Source organism: Sarcophilus harrisii, chromosome 2 (assembly GCF_902635505.1).
Source record: "Sarcophilus harrisii chromosome 2, mSarHar1.11, whole genome shotgun sequence".
Taxonomy (NCBI): domain Eukaryota; kingdom Metazoa; phylum Chordata; class Mammalia; order Dasyuromorphia; family Dasyuridae; genus Sarcophilus; species Sarcophilus harrisii.
This window is the reverse complement of record NC_045427.1, coordinates 390,580,782-390,607,384: the sequence shown is the minus strand read 5'-3', so window position 1 is coordinate 390,607,384 and position 26,603 is coordinate 390,580,782. Positions and strand designations below refer to the sequence as shown.

At 37.4% G+C, this 26,603-nt stretch overlaps 1 protein-coding gene across 1 annotated transcript; it reads right to left on the bottom strand.

Moving 5' to 3' along the window:
- Window positions 1-87: 87 nt before the first annotated feature.
- On the bottom strand, window positions 88-25,485 carry NIPAL4 (NIPA like domain containing 4). The gene is made up of 6 exons (XM_012552020.2): window positions 25,121-25,485; window positions 7,496-7,735; window positions 6,807-6,863; window positions 3,792-3,882; window positions 2,735-2,895; window positions 88-1,746 (listed from the first exon to the last, which is right to left on the bottom strand). The coding sequence occupies exons 1-6, from the start codon at window positions 25,155-25,157 to the stop codon at window positions 1,127-1,129; spliced, it is 1,206 nt and encodes a 401-aa protein (XP_012407474.1). The 5' UTR covers window positions 25,158-25,485; the 3' UTR covers window positions 88-1,126.
- Between the last annotated feature and the right edge of the window lie 1,118 nt (window positions 25,486-26,603).

Genomic DNA, 26,603 nt, shown 5'->3' with positions numbered 1-26,603 from the left:
TAGCTCCTGCCTTTTTTTTTTTCTTTTTGTTTCTTTCTTTTAAAAAAAAAAATTTCTTTTACTCCAGGATTTTCCTTGAGTCACAAGGTGACTTTCTCAGAGCAAAATCAAGTGGAGATCCATCTTTCTTGAGTTGTTTGTCTTTTGATTCAAACAGGATCAATGACTTCACAGATGCTCTCTTGACTTGCAAGTTAATTGGATCTAAGTGAGACAGAGCTGTACAAAGTTGTCAACCTCATTCTCTCTTCCAAAGTCATTGAAATCCAGTGGCAGGACAAAAGTCAGGATGACTGGCAATGGCCCAACATGCAGTGGGTGACCATGGTGTCTTCCATGTCTGACCAACCAAGTCCTAAATACAACACAGCACCTGCTTCATCATCTTCATGGCCACTGGAACAAATTCCATTGGGGGAAGTCATCACTTACTTGGGGTAAATAAACTCCTAATTCATGGAGAAGTTTGTGGCCTGTTAGTTACCCTCAACATGGTTTAGACCTTTGGTATCTACCTATCATCTCTTTGGGGTAACACTGAAGTGAAGGGAGAAGCAAGGATCTAAAGATGGCCTGGCAAATATTGAACTTTTACACTACAGTCCAAATGATTTCCATATGAAGTTTGGGCAAGGAATCCTTACTCATCCCATTCAGATCCAGCATGTCGCAGTACCAGGGTGAGGAATGGTATAGCTTATGCATCCTTATGATGGAGCCAGTACTTAATTTTACAACACCCCACAGAATCATTTGGACTCTAATACATTCAAAGGGTCAAGTTCTCTCCCCCACTTGCCAACATAGGCAACTGCCATAGGCATGGAAGGTAGAAGGCAAAAATAAAAGTCTTTGAAGAGACCTGAGGGACTGTGGGAAAAGAAGGGATAGTGCACCAATACAAACCATGCAGTATGGCCATTGAGTCTGTGTTTCCAGGAAGTCAGGATGTCACCAAGTCCTACACAATTGGAAATTACTTTCTCCTGGAAATATTAATGAGGTATAAAGCCACACTGTTAGGACAAGGGCATCCTGCCTCTTGAATAATATTTGAAATCACTAGATTGTTCTGGGATTAGATGGGCTAATAGAATGCATCCTCTCATATAACACTTAAAAGTTTTTAAGTGTGGATTGTGAAGACTTTGGGTTTCTCCTCAGGTATGGGCAGTTCTATGTTGTCCACAAGGATGCTTTTGTCTTCCAGCTTGATGATTGTGGGTTCAGGAGTGGGAGGTGGGACTGGATTTTTGTAAGTATGGGGGAGGTTTGCCCAGGTTATATCAAGGTCCTTAAAAGCATGGAGCAAGAACACCCCCAGGATAATTGTAACAAAACCCGAAATTGTGCCCAGAATGTCCACAACTGACATGCTGTTCCACTCCTTGAAGAGGATGATGGAGGAGGTGACGACCATACTAGTAAAGGTCACGTAGTAGATGGGGAACACTAAAGAGGTATTGAAGATATCCAGAGCCCTGTTCAGGAAGTTGACTTGTATGGGGATGGAAGTTGCCAAGATCACCCCAAGGCAATATGTAAGAGGGTGGTGGAGAACTGGCTGTCCCTGGAAGAAGCCCTTGATGGCAATCCCCATGCCTTTGACAGCACATACGGAGAAGGACCCCATCATAGAACAGATGATGATATAAATGAGAATATTCTTCTGTCCATAGCGCGGAGCAATGATGAAGATGAAAATAAGAGTGCTCACCACTAGGAGCACAGCAAACACAATAAAGCCTGCAGGAGAGAAGAGAAAGAGCTTGAATCTCAGCACTATATCTTGGAATACAAACAAAGCATATAACTAACCAAGGGTGGGTTTTTTTGTTTTGTTTTGTTTTGTTCTGTTGAGGCAGTTGGGGTTAAGTGACTTGCCCAGGATCACACAGCCAGGAAATGTTAAGTATCTGAGAACAGATTTGAACTCAGATCCTCCTGACTTCAAGGCTGGTGCTCTATCCACTGTACCAAGTGTGCAGCCCCCAAGGGTGCTTTTAAATTAGCCTTGCAAATGTTTGGTGAACAGGCTTTTTCCTCTATTCCTAGAACTAACTACTGCTCTCCACCCAGACTGAGTCCTTGCTTCCTCACTGGAATACAACCAGGAAGAGAAAGGAGAAGGACCTCTTTTTGCCTGGTTATTATTTTTTGAATATAAACCCAGTTCTGGCTCAGCAGCCAACCAAAAACTCCTTCACTATGTGGTCAGTGGGCCAGATAATAGTTACAGCATAACCTTGAATGTCCTGAAGTAGAAACCAAGGAGCTTCATTAGGAAAGCCCCAAAGTAGACTCCTCAAACAAACAAGATCTCAGGACTGAGTCCTCATTGGCCAATTCTTCCCCAGACCCTAACTTGTACACAAATATACATATATATTAACAAGTACCCACTCAGCAAATTTTTTGCTCTGGCTTATCTCTAGTGGCCCAGAATATACCAATTAAGCAAAACAAACCTATCTCCTATATTCCCCCAACATTTCCCAGTTTTAGGGTAACTCTGGTTACCCTCAGGTGGCAAAGTGGATAGAATTCCAGGCTCAGAGTCAGGAATACCTGGGAAAGTCACTTAACCTTGTTTGCTTTCATTTTCCTTATCTATAAAATGAGCTAGAAAAGGAAATGGCAAACACTCCAGTAGCTCTGTCAAGAAAAGCCCACAGAGAGTTACGAAAAGTCAGATATGACCAAATGGCTGAATAATAGCAAAGTCTCCCCTCACCTGTGTCCTTCAGCTTTGAAGCCATTTCATTCATTGTCTTGATCTTCTCTTCTTCGGGGGCATGAATCACCATCACCGAACTGCCCGCTATGGAGATCATGCAGCCCAACTTCCCCAACAGGTTCAGTCGCTCTCCCAGGAAGTAAGATGACATCATGGCACTACATACAGAGAAGGGGCAGAGGGGTATCAGAATGTAGCTTAGGGAATCTGTCTCCAACGAGGCGGGAAAATATGGGAACATTAGGAATAAGCCTAGTCTTCTAAGGGAAAACTGTTTCAAACCACTAATCGTGCTTTTAAACCAGAACTTGTCTGAGAAGAATAACCACAAACTCTGGTGATTAACAAAACACAACGAAACAAAACATGCTGGTTTGATTTCTTTTATAATCACTGTCACTTTTACCCAAGAATGTAGTGCAAACACTGGCTCAGGGCATTATTCATGTCAACTATCTAAGCTGGCTGGTTTTAAAATTTACTTGCCAGACTGTGCTAGGGGTATAGGATTTGGAGTGGCAAACTAATTCAAGAGTTCTTAATGTGGGTATCCCTGGATATATTCCAGGAGATCCATGAACTTAGAATGAAAAAAAGCTCACATCTTTATTTTCATTGATCTCTACTGAAACTGAACATTTTCTTTAATTATTTATAAATAGTGTTCTGGGAAGAGATCCATAGACCTCATCAGACTGCTGAAAGGATCCATGTTATAAACAACTGTGATCCAGCCTAACACCTTAATTTTACAAGGGAAGAAAAGGGGGTCCAGAGAAGTAAATAGCCTGCTCAGTGTTGTCCAGCCAGCATGCAGCAGAGACCTGATTTTTACTCATGTCCTCTGAATTCAAAGCCAGGGTTCTTTCCATTGTGCTCTGTTATAGAGTGCCACATAATACCCTCTCTGGGGAAACTGAGGCTGATACATTCTTGGTATGTAAAGTAAATTCAGTCTTATTTGGTGGTTGTGGAAGAGCCTCATCAAATGCATGTCATAATGAGCCACAAATGGGAAAAGAGCAAACACACTAACAAGGTATTTATTAATGACCTTATAAGCACACTCAGCGCTCCCAGTGGAGTGACGACTGTTGCAGGAGCAAATATGTAGGCCCCAAAGTTGGCAGCTTCACCTAGACCCACTAGGAAATAAGAAGGGATGGGAGGAGAGAGGAGAAATAAGACATTAATGAAAAACTTTTCCTATTATCTCAACTGTTTTAACTAGGTTCTGTGCATATCTTGTATGTACATAGTTATCTGCACATTATCTTCCCCATCAGAATGTGATCTCCTTGGAGGTGGGGAGGAGGGAGGAAGGAGGCTGTATTTTTTGCCCTTGTAACCCTAGCACTTCACACAGTGTCTGCCATATTGTAAGCACTTAATACATGCTTGTTGACTGACTCAAATACAGATTGCATCTTGCAGCAAAAGTTCAAGGGCCAGCATAGGAAGGAGAAGTCTCATTGAAGATCTGTGTGCTATCTATATTTAGGTAAGAGTCTGCATGGAGGTCACTTTCTCAGGCGTTAAAAGGTAAGTTCTACTGATGGTAAGTGAAATGAGCAGAACCAGGAGATCATTATATACTTCAACAACGACACTGTATGAGGATTCTGAAGGAAATGGATTTTTTCGACAAAGAGAAAATCTAACTCAGTTCCAATTGATCAATGATTGACAGAAGCAGGTACACCCAAAGAAAGAACACTGGGAAATGAATGTAAATTGCTTGCATTTTTGTTTTTCTTCTTGGGTTATTTCTACCTTCTGAATCCAATTCTCCCTGAGCAACAAGAGAACTGTTTGGTTCTGCACATATATATATTGTATCTAGGATATACTGTGACATATTTAACATGTATAGGACTGCTTGCTATCTGGGGGAGGGGATGGAGGAAGGGAAGGGAAAAGTCAGAACAGAAGTGAGTGCAAGGGATAATGTTGTAAAAAATTACCCAGGCATGGGTTCTGTCAATAAAAAGTTATTTAAAAAAAAAAAAAGTAAGTTCTAGAGGATTGCTGCCAGTGGTGAATAGTAGTCCAATGACTTAGAGCAGGAAGGAAACTTAGGGTCTGCTCATACAAATCTCTTATTTCACAAAACAAAAAACCTGGGCCTAGAAAATGGAAGTCACTCACTAACATCATACGGGTGTGAAGTGACAGAGCTGGGGTTACAGCCCAGACCCTCTGGCTACAAAGCCAGTGCTTTCTGTGTACCTCAATTCCTGAGGTTTTTGCATTGCTAAGATACCATTTTTTCCCAGGAAAATTGGTACTAATTGCTCATTTTTATATTGCTTTACAATTTACAAAGAACTTTCTTTTTCCATTGTCCTATTATATACACGACAGAGAGATAGATAAGAAACAGATAAATAAATAAATGATATAGGCATTATTATCCCTATTTTACAAATAAAGAAAATAAATTCAAAAGAAGAACAATGATATGGACAGTTAATATGTGGTGGAGCATGCATTCCAACCTAGGCCTTCTGACTCCAAGTTAACTCCTTTTCATGCTACTTCACTGGGAATTTGTGCTCAGGAGTTGACAGATTTTTGGCTTTTGATGGTCCTTATTTCTTGCTATTTGCATTTCCAGTTGGCAGGAGTATTTGAGAGGCAATGAGGTATGATGAAAAGGTCTTTAGGAATTTGAAGACAGAGGACCTGATTTAAATTACCAGCTCTGATCCTTATTACATCCACTGATACTCCTACTTTCTGCTACATGTTTTTATGGCCTTACACCCAGACTACTGCAATAACAATAGGGTTTCTCCTGAGTCTGCTCAGCTGTCAGATTGATTTCCTAAAACACAAGGCTGACCATATCATTCCCCTCATTCAATTAACTCTAGTGATTCCTCCTTTCTCCGGGATTAGTATAAAATTCTCCTTCCTATCTTTCTAATATTCTTACTTCTTGATTCCCTCCAACCCATCCCCATTGTATTCTGGCATCCAGTGACATTGCTTTCCTTGTTATCCCTTACAGGGAACATGCCATCTCCTCACTCCAGGCATTTTCACCAGCTCTCTCATTCTGGCAACTTTCTTCCACTTCATCTCAACTCCTGGCTTCCCTAGCTTCCTCCAAGCACTTTCTACAAGGAAACTTTCTCAGCCCTCCTTAGTATCACTGACTTCTTACTGAGATTTTCTGTAATACATATGTTTGTATCTCTGTATCTCTATATATTTAAACATACAGATAGATCTGAATGAACATATGCATTCAGATCTATCTGTATGTTTTAATATATACATATATACACGTGTATGTATACATATGCATATGTGATATACATATATACATATATAGTACAAGGTTGTTTTTTTTCTCTCTCCTTAGATTGTGAGCTACCTGAGATCAGGAACCTTTTTTGCCTTTCTTTTTATCCCCAGGGATAGTGCCTGACATATAGTAGATGCTTAATAAATACTGGTTGACTTAATTTCTTGACTATCTGTGTGAAGGATCAGAGTTTAGGAGACAGAGAGAATGGGTTGGAAGCTGGGAAGACAAAAGAAATGTAAACTATCTGGAAGTTTAGGCTAATTTAACATAACCATATAAAGAGAGAAAGATAAGCCTATTAATGGCATAATAAAATCTTGAGAAATTCCAGGTTTTCTCTTTTACAATCTGCAGTACTGAGTAGCAAGATGGCCTTTGGAAAGACTACAAGAAATTAGACTATGTGAACTCTAAAAGTCTTTTACAATTCTGTCTCTGTGTTCTAAGGTTCCTTCAAGTTTTTATGTTTCAAATTCTAATAACCCTTCTAGATCAAACATTCAACCATGAATAGCTCTCCAAACACTGGTGTAGTAATTTGCTTTGAGGTCCAAGATGATTCATGAAATCTGAACTCATTTAAGTTTTGTTGGTAAGAAATTTATCTAGGGTAAATGATAACCAAAAACAGATGCAAAATAATTCCCCTAGGATTCCATTTTGTTGTATCTATATATAACAGGATGGAAATGGGTTCCTCCATTCCCCCCTTAACTCCTTTCCATGATTAGTAATGCAAATGACCCTACTTACTGGTGACAAATCCGGCCCACCACATTTTATCCTTGAGGTAGCCGAAACCTCCATCCACTAGGAAAGGAAAGAAAAATAAAGTTAAAGTTAAAATAAAGCACCCAATGGAAGAAAGGGAATACATAAGGCTTCCAAAACTGATTCGTCAAAAGGAACTAAATCAATATAATAATCATTTTACTGTAGAAGAACTACTACCTGAACTACCAAAACAGAGATATTAAAGGCCTCTGAAACAAAACTGTAAAAACTTAATGTAATCCAAGAAATTTGCTCTGCCTTGAAAAAAATCCTATGATGTGGGCTGGGAAGGTCATTCTTGCCACACCAAAGTCTTTATTTGGTATAGCTTCTCTTCCACAGAAAATGAGTATTTTGCAGTGGCAGGGGGATTAATCTGCTTAAATATATTCTGGGGAGGAGAAAAGTGAAACAGTGGCAAGCTATTTATTCCCCTAACCCAAGGTATTATGGATATTACAATGATAAGAGAAGAAGATTTGACTTTAAAAGCTATGTTGAAGGTCGAGCCTTTGGTTTAATTTGTAATTTTGTTTGACTAACATTACTGGCTTGTAAGAAAGACCGGAGGCCCAATTCTCAAACTGCCTACACAACTTGTTGGAGTGAAGTCATTACTGATTCAATGTTCCAGCTCCCCATCCTTTTCCAATAAGCAGTAATCCTACCAGCTCGAGTTGCACCCTTGTCTACCAGCCGAATGAGGCCTTTCTTCTTAAGAATGACACTGCTGCCAATGAGGAAACTGGAGAAGACCGCCAGACCCACTCCAATGAAGAAGCCATAGTTCTTCTTGACTTTCTCTTGCCAACTGCTCAAGGTGATGTTGTTTGAGCTGTCAGGTTCAAAGTCACTGACAATCTGGCACAGGACTTGTTGGGAGGAGCAATACAGGGTGATCAGGGAGCCTACGTGAAATTAAGAGAGAGAAAATTACTTTGAAATTACTTACCTTCTGTGGTCTTTAAGAATATTGGAATTAAGTCCATTAGTATCAGATTTCAAAATTGTACTACAAAGCAACACTCATTTGGTGATAGTTAAAAAAAAAACAAACTGAGCAGTAGAACAGGTTAACCATACAATTTACAGAAACAAACACAGTTAAGAGCATGGAATTTGATAAATCCAAAGATCCTATTTATTGCATTTAAGGATTCATTATTTGACCAAAGCTTAGAAAACTAGAAAGCTATCTCTCAGAAATTAGGAATAAACCAACACTTTACATTATCTATCTACCTATCTTATCTATTTATCTGTATATATCAAAATAAATCTGAAACAGGTCCATTATAAGCAAATTAGAGAAGTAAAGAAACAATTACCTTTCAGATCTATGGGAAGATAGGTGTTTGCAATCAAACCAGAAGAAGATTTCAGGAAATTTTGATTATATAAGTTATATATAATTACATATGATGTACATATAATATAAAATTATAATATATTATGCATAATTATATAAAATTTTAAAAGTTTTTGTACCAGCAAATCTAATGCAGGGGATAGAAGTAATCGGTATATGAAATCTCTGCAACAAGTTTCTCTGCTGAAGGTCTCTTATTCAGGATTGATTCACATTTATAAGATCTTAGTATCTGGTCTTCATTAGATAAATGGTGAAAGGATGTAAAAAATTTCTTCCTTTCAAAGGAAGAAAAGCAAATTATCTATAGCCTATATGAAAAATGCTCCAGAATCACTAATAGTTAAAGAACTACAAATTAAAGCAAATCTAAAATTCAACTTCATAGCCATCAGATTGACAAAGATGACCAGTAAGAAAAATGACAAACATTGGAGGAACTGCATGAATGCACACTAACAGGCATTATTGGTGGAGAAAGCCCTGTCATTCTAGAAAGTAATTTGGAATTGTGTCAATGAGTCAAAAGACATTTCTTAATTGCCTACTATGTACCAGACACTGAACTAATGGCAGGATAAACATAAAGGCAAAAGATAATCCCCATGCAAACATACAAACAATAGTAAAAACAAGATATATACAGGAAAAACTATAAATAATCATTAGAGGAAAGATGTTGGAATTAAAATGGATTAGAAAGCATTTCCTATCGAGGGTCATATTTTAACTGGGATTTGATGGAAACCAAGGAAGTCAGGAGGCAGGAGAAAGGAGACAGTTCCAGACATGGGGGGGCAACTTATGAAATGCCCAGAATCAGGAAATGGAGTGTCATAATTGATCATGGAAGTAATAAAGAGACACAGAAGTTTATTAATTATGTGTGTATTCAATAAACTATGGTACCATTGTCAGAGGCATTCATCAGAAGAACACTTTAGGAAGACCACTGACAACTAAGTGTAGGATAGATTGGAGTGGGGAGAGACTTGTGATGGGTAGAGCAGAGAACTATGACCCTTTGACCTAACTACATTACTATTGATTTGCCCATGCCCTGAAAAGATCAAAGGAAAGGAAAAGAACATATATGAATGAAAATATTTGTAACAATTTATTTCATAATATGCCCAAACTAGAAACCAAAGGGATGTCCACTGATTGGGCTATGGCTAAATAAATTATATTAATTGACTATAATGGATTTTTATTGTTATAAATGATGAATAGACAATTTGGAAGAAACCTGAGAGGCTTTGTATGAGTTGATATAAAGTGAGTAGAACTAAGAGAAATATTTACAAAATATCAACAACCTTATGGGTGCAGTGGTGGTGCAGTGGATAGAGTACTGGGCTTGGTTTCAGAAAAAGTCATACTCATGGGTTCAAATTGGACCTCATACACTTTTATTACTTGTGTGACCCTGGGTAAATCATCTAACTCTGTTTGCCACAGTTCTGTAAAATAAGCTGGAGAAGGAAATAACAACTCACTCTGATTTCTTTGCCCAGAAAATCACAAATAGTGTCACAAAGAGCTGAACATGATTGAAATGACTCAATAACAACCTTATAGAGAAAAACAAATTTGAAAAACCTTCAAACTTTAATTGACACAATGAAAAGCTATGAGTCCAAAGAATGTAGATGAAATTTACCACTCATCTTCTAAGAGAGAGGCATCAAACACCATTCAGAAGTTTAAATTCCAAAAATTCATTTTTGGAAATGGCTAATGAGAGAATGTGTTTTGCTGATTTAACTATGTATTGAAGGATTTTTTTTCCTTTTTCAATTTGTTCAATAAGGGGAGTGGGAGAGATATTAATAAATAATACTTGCTACTTGAAGAATAAAAATAATAAACTACTTAAAAGAACCACGTATTAATTATAGTTAAAAGCAGGATTTAGTAGAAAGAGCACTGGGCTGATAATAAAGTGATCTGAATTCTAGTATTGGCTTTATCATAAACTTAAGCAATTGACTTTTGTTTCTTTATTCTGATTCTTCTTTTGTCAAATGGGTGGACTGGGTTCAAAATTTTCTAAGGACTTTTCTACCTCAAAAATACAATTATTCTCATAAATCTTAAAAGTAAATTATGTTCTGGGAAGATGGTTGAGTAGGTCAGAAAACATCTGGCTCTCCAAATTTCCTCCACCACAAAATCCAGAACTTCACTTCTGAGTGATCTGTAGAATAGTGGAACTAAATAGGAGTAGGAGTGGGGCAGTTGTCTTCCTGATACAATTTGAGTAGACCCCACAAAAGATTCCCATATCGAGGTGGAGGTCTGGCCCAGTGAAGCAACAAAGGATAGCCTGGGGGTGGCTGGATTGGGAGGCTGACTAAACCCCAGGAATTTTAACCTTGTGTACAGTGTTGGAGGCATATGGCTCAGTAGAAGAATGAAGACTTCCCTTCTCAAGGGACACTAAATGTAGCTGTGCTGACCACATGTGTCTTGCATTGTGGCTAAGGGGAGAAGGAGCTAGCATACACCTGGTGAGTGCAGTAGCAGAGAGGTGGAGATCCTTCTGACTGTGGATATTTGCAGGAGAGCAGCATCCCTGGTTTTATTTGGTTCCAGGGCAGAGAGAACAGGTAAATTTTGAAATCACCAAAGGGACCAAAGGGAGCAGGATCATTTTCTGGACAGCTTTGGGGATCGCTAACTGTGACCTAAGGGTGGAGAGTAGTGCTCAAAGTTGGGCCCAGAACAGAGGCCAGAAAATAACAGTAAGATGGACCTGAAATTTGGGACATCATTCCTCACATCTTGGAACTAGAACTTGATTATGATAATAGCTGTTAAAAATAAAACAAAATAAAAATAAAAATGATTAATCAAAGGGCAAAAAATTGAAGTATAGATAGTAGTTATAGAGATAGAGAAGATCTGGGCAAAAATTTAGAAGATAGTGGAATTAAAAAAGCCACTCTTCAGTGAGAAACATCAAATGGTCCTAAGCCCAAAAAGAATTCTTGGATAACTTTTGAAATACTTAAAAAACCAAATAAGAGAGATAGAGAAAAAAATCAAGGAAAAATACGAGCAATTCTAGAAAATTATGAAAAGAAAGTAACCACCTAGAAAAGAGAATCAAAAACTTAACGAAGAAAATTAATTTCTTGAAAACTAGAATTAGGCAAGAGGAAGCTAATGGGATTATAAGACACCAAGAAATAATAAAACAAAGCTAAAAGAATGGAAAGAGTGTGAAATATCTCATTAGAAAGATAGCAAAGCTGGAAAAGGATCAAGGAGGGACAATTTAAGAATTGTAGGACTACCTGAAAGCTATAATAAATTGATACAATATTGCAAGAAATTATTAAAGAAAATTTCCCTGGAGTTCTAGAACAAGAAAGTAAAAGATGAAATAGAAAAAAAAATCCACTGATTATCACCAGGAAAGATTGCCAGGAGGAAAATTTACAGGAACATCATAGTCAAATTTCAAAGCTCTCAGGTTAAGGAGAAAATATTATAAGGAACAAGAAAAAAAATTAAATATTATAGAGTTACAAACAGATTACAAGATATAAGACCTAGCAGTATCTACACTGAAGAACTGTCTTGGAACACATTATTTTGTAGACCAAAAGAACTAGGATCACAAAATGACCAAGGGTAACAACCCAGTAAAGTTAGGTATAATCCAGAATTGGGGAAAAAAATAATTTAATGAATTGAAAGACTTTCAGGAATTTGTGACAAAAAGAACAGAAAATAATGGAAAATTTGACATAGAAGATCTAGAAGGAATATAAGGTAAACATTAAAGACTAATTAAAAGGGACTTAATAAGATCAAACTATTTCTTATATGTAAAAAATTTATCAGTACTCTTATGACTGTCATCATTTGATGTTTGATAGTTTGAAAGAAAAGTTTGGATTGAGCTGTGTATGATAGGGGTGATTCTGAAAAATAAAACTATAGAGAGAGTGAAAAAAGGAGTAATTACCTCATACAAATTAGGCATGAAAGGAAGAATTGATACAGAAGAAATAAATTGATGGGTGGAAGGGCTACTAGTGTCAGAACCTTCTCATTGAACATGGATTGAAAAGAGGGAACAACATATATGTTTGAGTAGAGGGGTATAAACATTTTCTAAATTTACAAAGAAATAAGAGACTAGGGGATAAGATAAGGGAGAAACTTTTAGAAGGGTGTGTAGAAGTAGGACACAAAATACTCTCAGAGGGGTGGTAGATAAAGGAATAAATTGGTAGGTGGGTGGGAGGGCTGCTGGTGTTGGAACCTTATTCTCAGCAGAAAAAGAAAAGGAACAACATATACATTTAAAAGGGTAGAAGGATATAAAAGTTTTCTAAATTTACAAAGAAATAAGCGGGCTAAGGGATAGCATAAGGGAAGACTTTTAGAAGAATGTGTAGATTAAGAATTCAAAATAGGGCATAAGGAAGGGACGGTCAGAGGAGTGGTAGATAAAGGAACAGGAGAGCAAGGTAGCAAAAGTACATTAGATGAATGAGGAGGGATGGGGTAAATAGGATGAGAAGGATAATGAGGAAAAATAGGAAGGAGGGGAAAACACAACATAAAACATTTACCCATAAAATAGAAATGGAGAGCAGAATGGATTAAAACATGTTGCTTTCAGAAAACAATAAAAAACAGACAAAAGAAAGGACAAGAGTAGAATTTGTTATGTAAAAAAAGAAGCAGAGATACTAATCAAGATTTCAGACAAAGTTAAAACTAAAATAGATTCAATAACTACACTATGATTTCCCAATCTTATTCAACATTGTTTTAGACCATTTAAAATAACTAGACCATAAAAAAAAAAAAAAATGAGAGTATACCTCCCAAAGCAAAGGAAGTACATGAACATAAATATAAAATACTTTTCATACAAAATAAAGTCGAATTTAAATAAATGAAGTAATATTTATTGTTCATGGGTAGGTAAAGCCAATATAATTTTTAAAATGATAATTTGGCCTAATCTATTTATTCAATGCCATTTCAATTGCTAAAAGTTATTTTAGTGATTTAGAAAAATAATTTTTAAAAATTCATTTGGAAGAATAAAAGCTCAAGAATTTTTTTTAAAAGAGAAAAATATATAAAAGGAGATTTAGCAGTACCAGATCTTAAACTTTATTATAAAGTGAAACCATTGTTAAGGGATAAAATGGATAATTTTGATTATTTTAAATTAAACATTTCTTGTATAAGTTCCAATGTAGTCAAGAATAGAAAAAATAACAGAAAACTGAGAGGGGGAGAACTTTTATAGATAGTTCTTCAGCTAGGATATGATTGTATTAGAATACTGCTGTGATATAGGAAATGATGAGCTGGTTGATTTATAAAACTATGGAAAGATTTGGAACTATAAAGGAAGATACTATGCACTTCCAGAGAAAGAAATGACAAATAGAAATATGCATAGTACTGTCATACATATTTGTGGGTCATACATTTTTGTGTGTATATATATATATATGCATGTGCATGTATGTGTTTATAGCTATCTATCTATCTATATATATCTATCTTTATATTTATTTCCTCATTTAATTGTAGCTTTCTGAGGAGAAAATCAAGTAAAAAGTATGCAGTAGAAAATAAAAGGAAGTCTAGAAGGTAGCAAAGAAAAGCTGGGTTATTTTGAAAACAATGTGTAACAATTATTACATACATTTTCTTAAAATGGAAATTGATCATTTTATATTGAATACTCTCAATGTTCTGCTATGTACATGGAAATATTTTTTTTCTTTTCTTATTTTGTATTTAAATTTAAAATGAATAAAGAATTTACACAAAAAGAAGAAAAAAGAAAATGAATTATTTTCCATGTTCCAATGCTAAGTACAACTTCTCCAGAAAACTTTGATTACTGAGAAGGGAAGAAAGGTTCCAAGTTTCAAGACTTTAGATTGGTCAGTTTGATACATGTGTGCAAAGTATAGGATATAAATATGGTTAATGCAAGGAGCTAAGTTCCACAGCATGGAGGCTACTGACATTTGGTGGAATGGAACTCGTGACTAGAATATGAATATGGAAGAACATATCTTATACAAAATAACAGAGTAGGTAAAAGAGACAGTGAGGTAGCAATATATATTATAAGAAGTATATTTGCTGAGGCTATACACAGACTGAAGGAAGAAACCATGTTGCAAATCAGATCTGTGACAATCAATGGATAGAAGAAGAGAGTGGGAGGAGTCTACCTTAGCTTAGCTAGCCAGGAGGAAATGGAAGATATATTTGAATAATAGATCATGGGCGTATGATATAGCAATAATTGGGGGCTAGGTGAGGGGAAAGATTTCCATTGTCTTCTGGAATTCTGGAGTCATCTCTTTGCTAAAAGCAGAGCATGTCATAAATTCTTAACTTCTCTTAATTATGTCAGTCAGTAAGTAAGCACTTAGTAAACACTATTGTATCAGATATTGTGTTAAGTGCTGATGATATATAAAGAAAGGCAAAGCATGAGCCCAACCCTTAAGAAGCTCACATTCTAAATTAATTAATGGGAGAGACAACACATAAACAACTATGTACAAACAAGCTATATACAAGATAAATTGAGAAGGTACTAGCATTAGGGTGGATCAGGAAAGGCTTCTCAAACAAGATGGATTTTAGATGGACCTGAAAGAAGCCAAGGAGGCCAGGAAGTTAAGATGAAGAGGAAGACTGTGTTCCAGCATAGGGAACAGCTAGTGAGAAAAGCCCCAAATTACGAACTGAAGTGTCATGTTCAAGGCACAGCAAGGAGACCAGTGACCCAGTATGTTGGAAGGGATGTAAGACTGGAAAAATAGGAAGGAGCCAAGTTGTGAAGGACTTTAAATGCCAAACAGATTTTATATTTGATTGTAAAAGTTGATAGGATGATGGTGTTAGTAATCACATTATCAGATAAAAATTTAATTCTTTAAAAGGTACAAGAAACAATGAGGGAAACTGCTTTTTGGGACCTGACTCTGGCTGATAAGAGTAGATCAAAGATTGAGAATGGACTTGATCAATAAGGAAGAATGTTGCCACAGTAGATTCAGAAGAAATAGAAATAGAAGAAGTAAAAATAAATGAAGAAGTACCTAGTGGAATGTGGAGTGCTGCACTTAGAATCAAGAAGAGTTCGGGTCTAAGATGTCACTAGTTGTGTGACCTTTCTCAGCTTCAGTTTCCTCATCTTTATAGTGAAGAAGTAGGACTAGGTGGTCTTGAATGCCCTTTCCAGAAATATATCTATGAGTTCATGGACTCTTAATAGTTTGTTTATGGAAGAATAAGTAGAGTATCACCTGGATTGGAGGGAGGGGGACAGTTGCTGATATGAAAGAGTTTGTTCCTGCATTCTGAAATCCTTCAGGGGAAGTTGACACAAGAGGAATAGTAGTAATGTAGTAATGACATTATGATGACAAAAACATACAATTCTAATAAAACAGAAAAAAATGGGATATTGTCTACAGTGACCAATGTGGATTCACAGGAAATACAGAAAAGAACTAAGATTTCAAAAAGACATATACATGAAATGAAAGCAAGAGCAGATAATCAAAGATAATAAAAAAAGAAACATGGTCCTGTGAGAAAAGTGTTAGAAGTGTTGAAGTCCAGAAAGTACTAAAACCAATGATGAATTATAAGGATAATAAAAAGTTTTTTTTTTTTTTTTTAAACTCCACTAGGAGCAAAAGAAAGATCCAGCAGGGGATATGGTTATTATGCAGACTGGATAAATGAATGATAATGGGGAAGGCATAATGAATCAATTATATTTTGTAACTCTTTGATCTAGGAAAGTAATTCTGGGAGTGGGTAAACTAGAAAAGTTGTTGATATTGTTCAGTCATTTACAGTTATGTCTGACTTTTCATGACACCATTTGGAATTTTCTTGGCAAAGATACTGGAGTGATTTGCCATGTTCTTATCCAGCTCATTTTGCAGAGGAGAAAACTGAGGGAAACAGGATAAAGTGACTAGCCTAGGGGCACACAGCTATACACACACACAGTATCTGAGGCTGAATTTGAACACAGGAAGATGAATTTCTGATTCTAAGCCTTGTGCTCTATCCACTATACCATCTAGTTACACATGTATAATGTACTGTAAAAGAACCAGACTATAGAGGTAATTAAACAATAGTATATTAAAAAAAAAAAAAAGACCTTTAGTATTTGGTAGATATTATACTCAATAATATAACAAAGCTCTTTTGGCTGTCAATTCCATAACAGTACCCAGGACAAGAGTAATGGTAGTTCTGCTAAATTCTGGCCTGGGCAGAACATATCTGGAATATACTGTTTAAGTATCTAATCTAATCTGACCAGTTGTCAATTCTATCATTTCTATTACAGTATTATCTCTCTTTTCATGCTCCTTTTTCTCTGACACTGCAACAAATTTGGTGCAGGCTCACATTACTTCACTCTGGATTAATATAAAAGCCCTTCTCTGATTGGTTTCTGTCCCCAAGTTTCATCTCACTCCAATCCATCTTCCATTTAGATGTCAAATTAATCTTCTGAAATATAGGTCTGACCATATCATGCCTTTATTTAATGAATTCCAGTGGTTCTCTATTACCTCCAGAATCAAATGTAAAATCCTCTTTTAGGCTTTTAAAACCTTTCATAACCTTGCCCCTTTTTACTTTGTACTTCTTACATTGTAAACACCCACTCTCATCCTCACTCCAAATGTTCTGGGATAGAGTGATACTGGTCTCCTTGTATCAGCCTTGGCATTTTCAATGATTGCTCTTTGTCCCTAGAATTCTCTTCTTCATTATCTTCACCTTCTGGCTTTCCTGACTTTCCTTGTTAAACCTAAAGCATTACCTTCTACAAGAAGCCCATCTACAAGAAGCTCCATAATCTTAAATCTCTTCCCTCTAAGATTACTCCCAATTCATCTTGTATCTTGTTTGCATAGTATCTGTATGTTGTCTCCCCTCGTTAAACTGTGAGCTCCCTGGAAACTATTTTTTTTTTCTTCTTCCCCATTCTTTTTTATCCTCAGTGTTTATTACACTGCCTAATACATAGCAAACTCTTAAGAAAAGCTAGTTGACTAACTGATGGCACAGGCATGGTGGTCCACACCTATAATCTATGATACAAGAAAGTTGAAATTAGTAAATTGTTTGAGCTCAGGAGTTCTGAGATGCAGATGGGCTAAAGTTGCTTGTATAGCTGCACTAAGTTCAGTACTCATAGGACCAAAAATCTAGCAGACTGCCTAAGGAAGTCTGACTCCTGACTGGTCCAGGTCAGAAACAAAGCAAATTAAGGTTCCAGAGTTGGGTTAGACACTTCCAATTTGGTAAAATAGGGAGACCTAATTTAAAAAAAGAAATTGGTGGTCACCTCTTGGGGGAGATAAATAAACAAAATATATTTAAAAGGATAACCAGTATGTTGGAGTACTGGAGCCCAGGTTACAAACTAATTGGTTGAAGGAAATGAAACTATTTAGCTTAGACAAAGAAACACACAGAGGGGGCCATACTAATGGTTTTCAGATATCTTAAGATCTGTCATGAGAAGAGGGATTATACTTATTTTGTGGGGCCCAGAGAACATGTCTAGGAATAAACAGATAACAAATAGATATAAAGAAGAAGCTTCTAATCACTTCTAATCAGCTTCTAATCCCTTCTAATCATTTACTAGTTTCTGTGAACCTTGCTAAGTCTGTCTGTCTCAGTTTCCTCATTTTAAAAGTGATATTAATAATAGCATTTACCTCCTAGTATTGTTGTAAAGATAAAATGAGATAATATATGTAAAGTGCTTTTCAGACTTTAAAATTCTATCTGGGGGCAGTTAGGTGGTGCAGTGGATAGAGCATCAGTCCTGAAGTAGGGAGGACCTGAGTCTCAAACACTTAACATTTTCTAGCTATGTGATCCTGAGCAACTGACTTAGCCCCAGTTGCCTCAACAAAAGAAAAAAAAAATTCTATCTGAATGTTGGTTTATTAATATGAACTAGGGCTATCCTCAAGAAAATGGTCTATTATCACTAAAAGCTGTCAAATGAGGCCTTGGCTATTTAATAGGGATATTGTAGAGCAGTTTTCTGTTTAGGAAAAGCTGACCTAGATAGCCTATGAAATCAAGTTCAAATCTGAGATTCTATGATGCTATAAATGAGTGAGCTGGCTATCACTCTTCCTGAGTTTCCAATGAAGCTAAGCAAGAAAGCCAGAGAAGCTTCCCCCCCTAAAAATGCATTGGTTTGGGGCCCATGGTTGAATTTATGCTCATGAAGTTGTGATAGTGAGTTTTTTAAAAACAGGTCAAAGTCCAATATGAGATAGAGAAAAAAATAAAAATATAATAGAAATTTGAGGAACAGGCAAATGGGGGCGAGAAATAACATTTGCCATGGGGTTCTAATAAAACCTTTACATAAAACTATGTAAGGACTTGGAGAAAGGGAAATTGGAGTAATGCCCCAGTTTAGCAATATGATCATCTTCATAAGGGGAAGGAAAGGAAATAAACATTTATATAGGACCTATTATATACCAGATCCTTTGCTAAGAGCTTTACAAATATTATTTCATTTAATCCTGCTAGGTAAGTGCTATTATTATAGGGGTCTTACAGATGAGAGAACTGAGGTAAACAAAGGTAAATGACTTGCAAAATGGCTACTAAGTATCTTAGGCCAAATTTGAAGTCAGATATTCTTAATACCTTAATATCCAGCTCTCTATCCAATGTGTCACAAGCTACCTCTTTAAATGGTTTTCTTTTAGCCTAGTTTCATTTTAATACTATATCCCAAAAATGTGGTTTGGAAAATAGAAGACTAATTTTAGACTTGGAATGTCAGAATTCAAATACCTATCTTTGATTCACAGAAGCTGTGTGACCCTAGGTAAGTAATTTAAAATCTCAGAGCCCAACTCAACTTTCTAAGACTGTAAACTGAAGAATAGTTTATGATCTTGATTGGTACAGGGATTTTCCTTGCCAGGAGTCTCTTGCAAAAATGAAATCTCAAGTCTGGACAATCAAGCTTCCCACTCAGCTAATTCGTACATAGTCAGCTCCCATTCTAAATAACTGGATTTCTTTGTTGAAAATTTTCTAGACTTTAATTTTAACTTGCATATTTGGAGGAAACTTCATAAGTTCTACATTTCAACCTCCCATTCTGGCAAGGAACTTCTTTTCTAGGGCATAGGATAAGTGTTAGTTGATAGGTTCAGATAAGGAGATGAGGATGGGTATTCTCAAGGAGCTGGAGAACAAGGATGGGTGTTAGGAAACAGTAATAAATAAGAAAGTAAGATGGATATTGGGACAGTGACTCAGGCAAAGGGGTAAACTTTGTTGAATGAAAACAGAGATGAGGATGGAGGTAGAAAGACAAGTAATGATGGAATATGAAATGAAGTTGGATACAGTTGACAAGAATAGGAAAAAAGACAAATATAGATGTTGGGCAGAGGGTTAAATGGAGAGATCAGAGGAAATATAGGGAGAAATACAGATAGGGGATGAGGATAAATGTTGGGGGATAGATGGCAGTGAGGAAGAATGATAGAAGACAAGTACATATGAAGATGAGAAGAGCTATGAGGGAGAGAGACACATAGAATGATGACTGATTAGGAAGCAGATATAGAAGAATGAGGGCAGATTGAGGGATATATACAGAAAGGGGAATGAGGATGGATGGTATGGAACAAACAAATGAAGAAAATGAACATTAAGAACAGGAACAGATGGAGATAAGGATGGATGTTAATAAGAATAATAACTAACCTTCATATCATACTCAGGGTTTGCAAAGTACTCTGTCAATGATTTCATTTGATTCCCACAACAACCTTGTGTAATAATGCTACTATTTATTCCGAGATTCTTCCAATTCTGAGATTCTAGGATTCTCAAGGCCAAGCTAGCCTTCACCTAGGCCACCATGGATGCAAGATCTCAATCCATTTTAATTAAATTCAACACATTCTGGGTAAGAGACCCTCTTCAAACCAGTGTCCCACAATGCACCAGATTCCAAAGGATGAACTGGATCATTGGTATAGTCACTTCTCATGCTCTTCTCTTTCTAGACTAATTCTGACCCTGAGGACATTAAATCTGGATCAAGCTCTTAGAATCCCAAGAAAACTAGGATATGCAGGCCAAATCTCGTACCATACTGCATCTCCAGTCCAACCTTTCTAAGAAATCAAAGTTCAGTATCAGCCAAGATCCAGAAGGCGGAAGTGGGGAAAGGGAATAGTGACTCCATTGTTTTCCTCCATGTGAAGTTTAGCTACCATTTTGGTGACAAGGTAGACATTTGTGAAATCATCAAATCATAATTTTTGAGTTGTAATGGACTTCAGACCCAAGAATTTCTAGGGAAGCTCATTTAGTCTAATCACCATTTTGCAGATAAGAAAGACTGGGAGAGGTTTTTAAGGAAAGTAAAAAAAAACCTAAGCTGAAATCTGCCATTTACTAGCTATTTGGCTCCAGGCAAGTTACTGAATCATCTGAGCCTCCATTTCTTCATCTCCATTTAATGAGGTAACACCCATTATCAACTCACTGGATTGCAGTGAGATTGATATGAAAAGATATATGTAAAACACTTTGCAAACCATAAAGTTCTATATAAATTTCAATTATTGTCATGAATTTATTGTTGTTCAGTCATGTCTGACTCTTCATGATCCCATTTGGAATTTTCTTGGCAAAGATATTGGAGTGGTTTGCCATTTCCTTTTCTAGTTCCTTATACAGATAAGGAAATTGAGACAAACAGGGTTAAGTGACTTGCCTTTGGTCACACAGATAGGAAGTATCTAAAACCAAATTTGAACTTAGGAAACTGAGTCTCCCTGACTCAACCTGATGTCTACCCACAGGGTCACCTAATAGCATAAATTTGATATCAGAAGACTTTCTGCTACTTCCTTGAAGTATAATCTTAGGCAAATTATGTCACCTTTCTGAGCTTCAATTCTAAGGATTTTTGTAAGGATCAAATGAACTAACATATGTGAAAGATTTGAAAACCTTAAATTCAATCCATAAACAAATATAAGCTTTTGTCATTATGTCTAATGATGACTCTAGTACATGAACCCAAGCCTTCTAATGCCTTGTTCAATGCTTTTTCTAAGATACTATGCTTTTTCTCTTCAAAAGCATCTGAGGTCATCTTGTCCAACCCTTACTTGAAGCATAGTTTTAATACAAATTTCTGATTTTATTAATTTTAAGAAACTTCCTCCTGTGAAGAAACTTTGTTTACTAAATTTAATCAACACCTTCTCTTTTAGTTGTCTGGAAGACTGTTAGATTAAATAATTTGTCCTAGGTGACCCAGACGGAAATGTCTGGGGCAGTACTTGCATTTAGGCCTTCCTAAATTCCAGGCTGGCTTTCTTTCCAAACCCTCAGTCTCACTTAAAGTCTCCATCTCTCATCAAATCAGCTCTGTGTTGCTAATTCTTGGCCCATCCTTCCAAGAGATAGAAATCTGGGGAGTTCCCAGAGTAGAGGAAGTGAGCAAGAGCTTAACAGGGAGGGCTGAGGGAAGGAAGTCCAGAAATTAAGGTGAACAGATCTGGGATTCAGAGTCAGCTTAACATATTCCTTCATGCGATTCCTATTAATGCATAGGGCTCAGGTCCTCCCGCTAGTCTGTCTAGAGTCATATGGCCAAAAAGCTTTTTGTGGAATGGGATCTCCTAAGATTAAGAAGTGTCTAGGCCTGCTCAGGAATTTTGTTCCTTTTAAGAGGCACTTTAAAGAAAAAAATCCTTGGGGTCTGAATGACCTATTGGAATTAAAGCTACTGGAGAATCAGGACTGTTTTGTATTTGTTTTTTCCAGTGCTCAGCAAAAAGTCTGGCACATTATAAATGTTTTCTCATTCATTTAAGATTAATAATCTGACCTGGTTCTCTTATAAGAACAAAAGACCTGGGTGAGGACTAGAGATGAAATAAAATGAAATTCCCAGAAATTTTAAGTTTCCTCCTCTATAAAGTGAAGCCTTGGACTAGATCAGAAGTGTCAAACACGTGAGCTACATGCAGGATCCATTAGATTGCCTTTTTTTTTATTCCTAGTGCTTAGTTCAGTACCCAGCACAGAGTAGGTGCTTAATAAATATTAATTAATTGTCCAGAACACTCTTGAGAAATACTTAACAAAAAATAAAATAAAATAAAACATAGGTAATATTATATTTTAAAATTAAGTCAATATGTGGCCCATTAAGTCACTATCTGGCTCTTTGGATTAACAGCCCATCTTTATTTGTCTTTGACATTACTGAATTAGATGAACTCAAAGGTTTCCAGCTCTGAGGTTTTGTAATTAATTAATACTTTTTTTCTGCTCAAGGGAAACCAAAGAAGTGTGAAGGAAATCAGCACAACACATTCCTATGGAGGCATCTAGATTCTGGGTTAACATACATGTCTAGTGGAAAGAGCTTTGAGGTCATAAACTTTGATTTTATATCCTGGTGCTGTCCCTTTCTTCCTATAAGGCAAGTCACTTAACTTTCTTTGGAAAAAGGAAACTGAGGTTTCCTCATATGTAATAATGAGGGGATTGGATTACATAACTCCTAATATCCTTCTAAACTTTAAGTCTAAGTGTATGTGCTCTGATTATTAGCAAAAGTGACACAAAATGGTCATAGCCAATGTTGGAGAGGTCATGGGAAGGTAGGTCCATTAATATGTTGTTGGTGGAGTTGTGAAGTAGTTCAATCATTTTGGAAATTTGGAAATTGAATTATGCAAGTGAAGTGACTTATATGCTCATACCCTTTGAGTCAAAGATGAGGTTATAGAGCTTATACTCTAAGAAACTATCAATAAAAAAGTTCTCATACACTCCCGAATATTTATAACAACACTTTTGTGATAGCTAATAAACAGAAACAAATTAGATGCAAATCAATCAGGTAATGGCTAAACAAATTTGTGGTATGTGAATGTAATGGAATATTACTATGCTGTAAGAAATGATGTGTATGATGAATACAGAGAAGCTTGGTAAAGATCCATATGAACTGAAGCAGAGTGAAGTAAGCAGAGCCAAAAAAAAAAAAAAAAGAATATATACAGTAACTACAACAGTGTAAATGGAAAAAATAGCATATCAAAAAAAAAAGTGCAAAATAAATCTTTACAAAATTATAAAGATCAAGCAGGCCTTGAATAAAACGATATAAGGAGAAATCCCCAATCTAACTCTTTATGGATATGAGAGAGCCACAGGTTTTACACACTGCACATTTTAAGATCTTTTCATATATTAATTGGTTGTGCTGACTTTTCTCCCCCTTTCTAAAAACACACACCTATCTATTTTATGGGATGACTCTTAACCCAGGGAAGGGGAGGGATAGGTGGGATAGATACTATGGTGGTGTAAGAAATAGAAACAATCAAGAACAACTTATTTTTAAAAATCTAAGTATATGATAAGAGCAAATAGGTATTTGATTTAATCCATATTTTACAGACTAGTGGTAGATAAGTCTTTTTTTCCTTCTCTTATGTTTCTCAGTGGGAAGCCTTACTGCCTCTTCCCCCCCCCCCTCCCCCGGCCTGGCTTTGAGAAACCCAGTAGGATGTAGCCGAAGTTCCAAATTTAAAATTTCTTCATCTGCAAAAAAGAAATAAGGCTAGAGTAGATAACCTTTAATATTATTCTAAGCTTTAAATCTAGTAATAATAATAATAATTACATGATCCTATGAAGCATATGAACCCTTTTATAATCCTAGACAAGGTGTGTGGTAGGAATTTGGGAGAATTGATCTTTAAGAAAAAAGACATTTAGAGGGCAGCTATTTTTTGTTGTTGTTGTTGTTGTTTTTGTGGGTGGAGAGAGTTCTTTAAGTACAACAGACAGGGAATAGATCTGGGGTTCAGGAAACCGGGTGTGGAGTTCCAGCTCTACCACCAACAGCAAGGTATTGTGGAAGGAGTGCTGTTTCAGATCCTCTCTCTGACACAACCATGTGGGTTGAATTCTTCTTGTCACTCCACTGACACACTGTTTACCTTCTTCTACGCCTCAGTTTCCTTATCTTGTGAAATGAAGGGTTCCAACTCCATGATTACCAAGGTCTGACCATGTCACCGGAGACTCCAGATATATTAGTCTCCAGGGACATCTCTATTTAACCTCTGGAGTAACTCTAAACTATAAACTCCTCTGTTGCTTTTTAAAGCTCTTTACAATCTGAACCCGACGGACCTTACTTTACCCTCCCCTATGATATATATATGCCTCAGTGACACTTCTAACAGAGGACAGTCCCCTCTTGTGACTTCATGCCTTTCCATTACCTGTTCTCCATTACTGGAATGACTTGCCTCCTCACCTTTGCCTCCCAGCTTCTACCAACACAGCTCATATTCAACTTCTGCAGGAGGCTTTTCCCCAGAATAACCTGCTGCTGTCTTCCTTCTGAGAAGATCTTCCATATACATCTTGATGAGGGATGTTGTCTCCCTCATCAGATGGTGAGCTCCTTGAGGGCAGTAATGTGTTTTGGCTTCTCATGGCTCCTCCAGCTTCCTTAATGAATGTTTATTGACTGACTGATACTCGGAATCCTAAGATATGGGAGTCAACCCAGTGTTCCTTCTTTCTAGGCTAATTACTGGGTGGCCTGCCCTTAAGATCTGGCCAAGGGCTAGTAGTCTGGGCTACTTTGCCCAGATTCTAAGAAAGCCGTCTGAGGGAAATGCAAGTGTGGTGGGTGCGTGCTCTGAGATGGAAAGGGCAGAGCTTCTTTAAACTCATCCTAGTCCTTCCCTCCCCGCAGGTCCCTAGCTCCAGCATCCGGAGCTCTCCGGCCCCTCGCCCCCCTCCCTGGGCCAGATCCCAGTCGCACCGTTCGCACAGCTGCTGTTGCTCCCCAGCGTCTCCATGGGGCAGCTGCGGCTCCGGCGTCCGCTCCGGCTCCGCGTGCGGGACCGGGGTCGCGGGCGCAGAGGCTGCCCGGGCTCCGACGGCAGTGGAGGCGGCGCGCGGTGCCTGCCCGGCCCGGCTCGCACCCCTGATCCTGGACTCAGGAGAAGTTGCCAATGCGTGACTCCTTCTTTGGTGAGTGACAGCGCCCGGCACGGGCCCGGGGACTGGGTGGGGATTGGCGGCGAGGCGGGGCTGGGTTGGAAGGGGACTGGGTGGGAAGGAGACTGGGTCCCGGCTGCGGGGAGGATCCTCTCGGGTTGGGTGGGGAGCGAGGGAGAGGAATCTTCCTGAGGAGGGAGGTCTTATGGAAATTAACTTCAGGAATCCCGTCCGAGCTCTGAACTTTGCATCGCCTAATGGGACTTTTCATCACTTTAGTCTAACTCTGTGGGGAAAAAAAAAAAAAAAAAAAACCCAACAAACTTAAATTAATAGGCAAGCGATAATTTAAAATCAGGGATAGTCCCAGAAGAGTAACCTAGCTGGTAGTCTGACTCATTTTTTTCCTCCCCTGGAGTCGGGAATCAGCTTAATCACTTATTCATTCTTTCATATGCTTTCTATCTTGGTCCTTTCATTGTGTGACCATTCAGTTCACCCCTCTGAAGCAACTTTTCCTCTCTTTAGGAGTTCTGCATCCCACATAAGTGGTGAAACTAGAATGAGGTCGTGCAAGTTTACTAATTTAGGTTTTTGGGCAGCCATCCAGTTAATGAAATGAAAGAAAGCTTCTGGAAAAGCATATCAGATCTTGGATTGAGTCAAGGAAAAATGTTTGTTAAATGGGAGATGGGATGCTGGTAGTGTTAGGGAAAGGACTAGGGTAGTAGGAGTAAAGATTTATTTGGATCAAGCCATTTTATTTATCTGAGCATATATCCTAAAGTAAAAAGAGGGCATTGTGTTACGGGTGTATTTGATCCTATCCAATTAGAAGCAGCACTAATTTCTGAGGGAGCACTTACTTAAATGGAGGAGAACCTCTGACCATCTTTTGAAAGGCAGAGTCAGGTACCTAAAATGAGTGGAATTCAATTCAATAAGTTCTTTTGCATGATTCCTAACAGTGATAAAATGCTTTAAAGTTTTATTAAAATTTTCATATATTTTATCTCATTTTATCCTTTCCACTTTCCTTCTCCATCTCTGTTTAACAAAGAAGGAAAAAGATTTAAGAGTTTCAGTGGCTGTCCCTGGACATTCAGCTAGTAAGTATAGAAGGCAGGTTTTAAACACAAGGTTTCATGATTCAATCTAGAAATCTCAGACCAAAGCACTCTATCCACTATGTCATACTATGTTATGATCTCTGACCCAGGTCTCTGATTTTAGATTTAAATGGCATTCATGCCCATAGTTAATATGGTGAAGTGAATAATCAGGAGAGTTGGTTTGTCCCTAAT

Excerpts from the sequence above, each read along its gene's own strand:
- NIPAL4 (XM_012552020.2), bottom strand. The coding sequence starts at position 25,157 with ATGGAGACGCTGGGGAGCAACAGCAGCTGTGCGAACG. Across the intron at positions 3,883-6,806 it reads GTGGGCCGGATTTGTCACCA|TGGGTCTAGGTGAAGCTGCC; the intron begins GTAAGTAGGGTC and ends CTTATTTCCTAG. Across the intron at positions 2,896-3,791 it reads GCGCTGAGTGTGCTTATAAG|TGCCATGATGTCATCTTACT; the intron begins GTCATTAATAAA and ends CTCTGTATGTAG.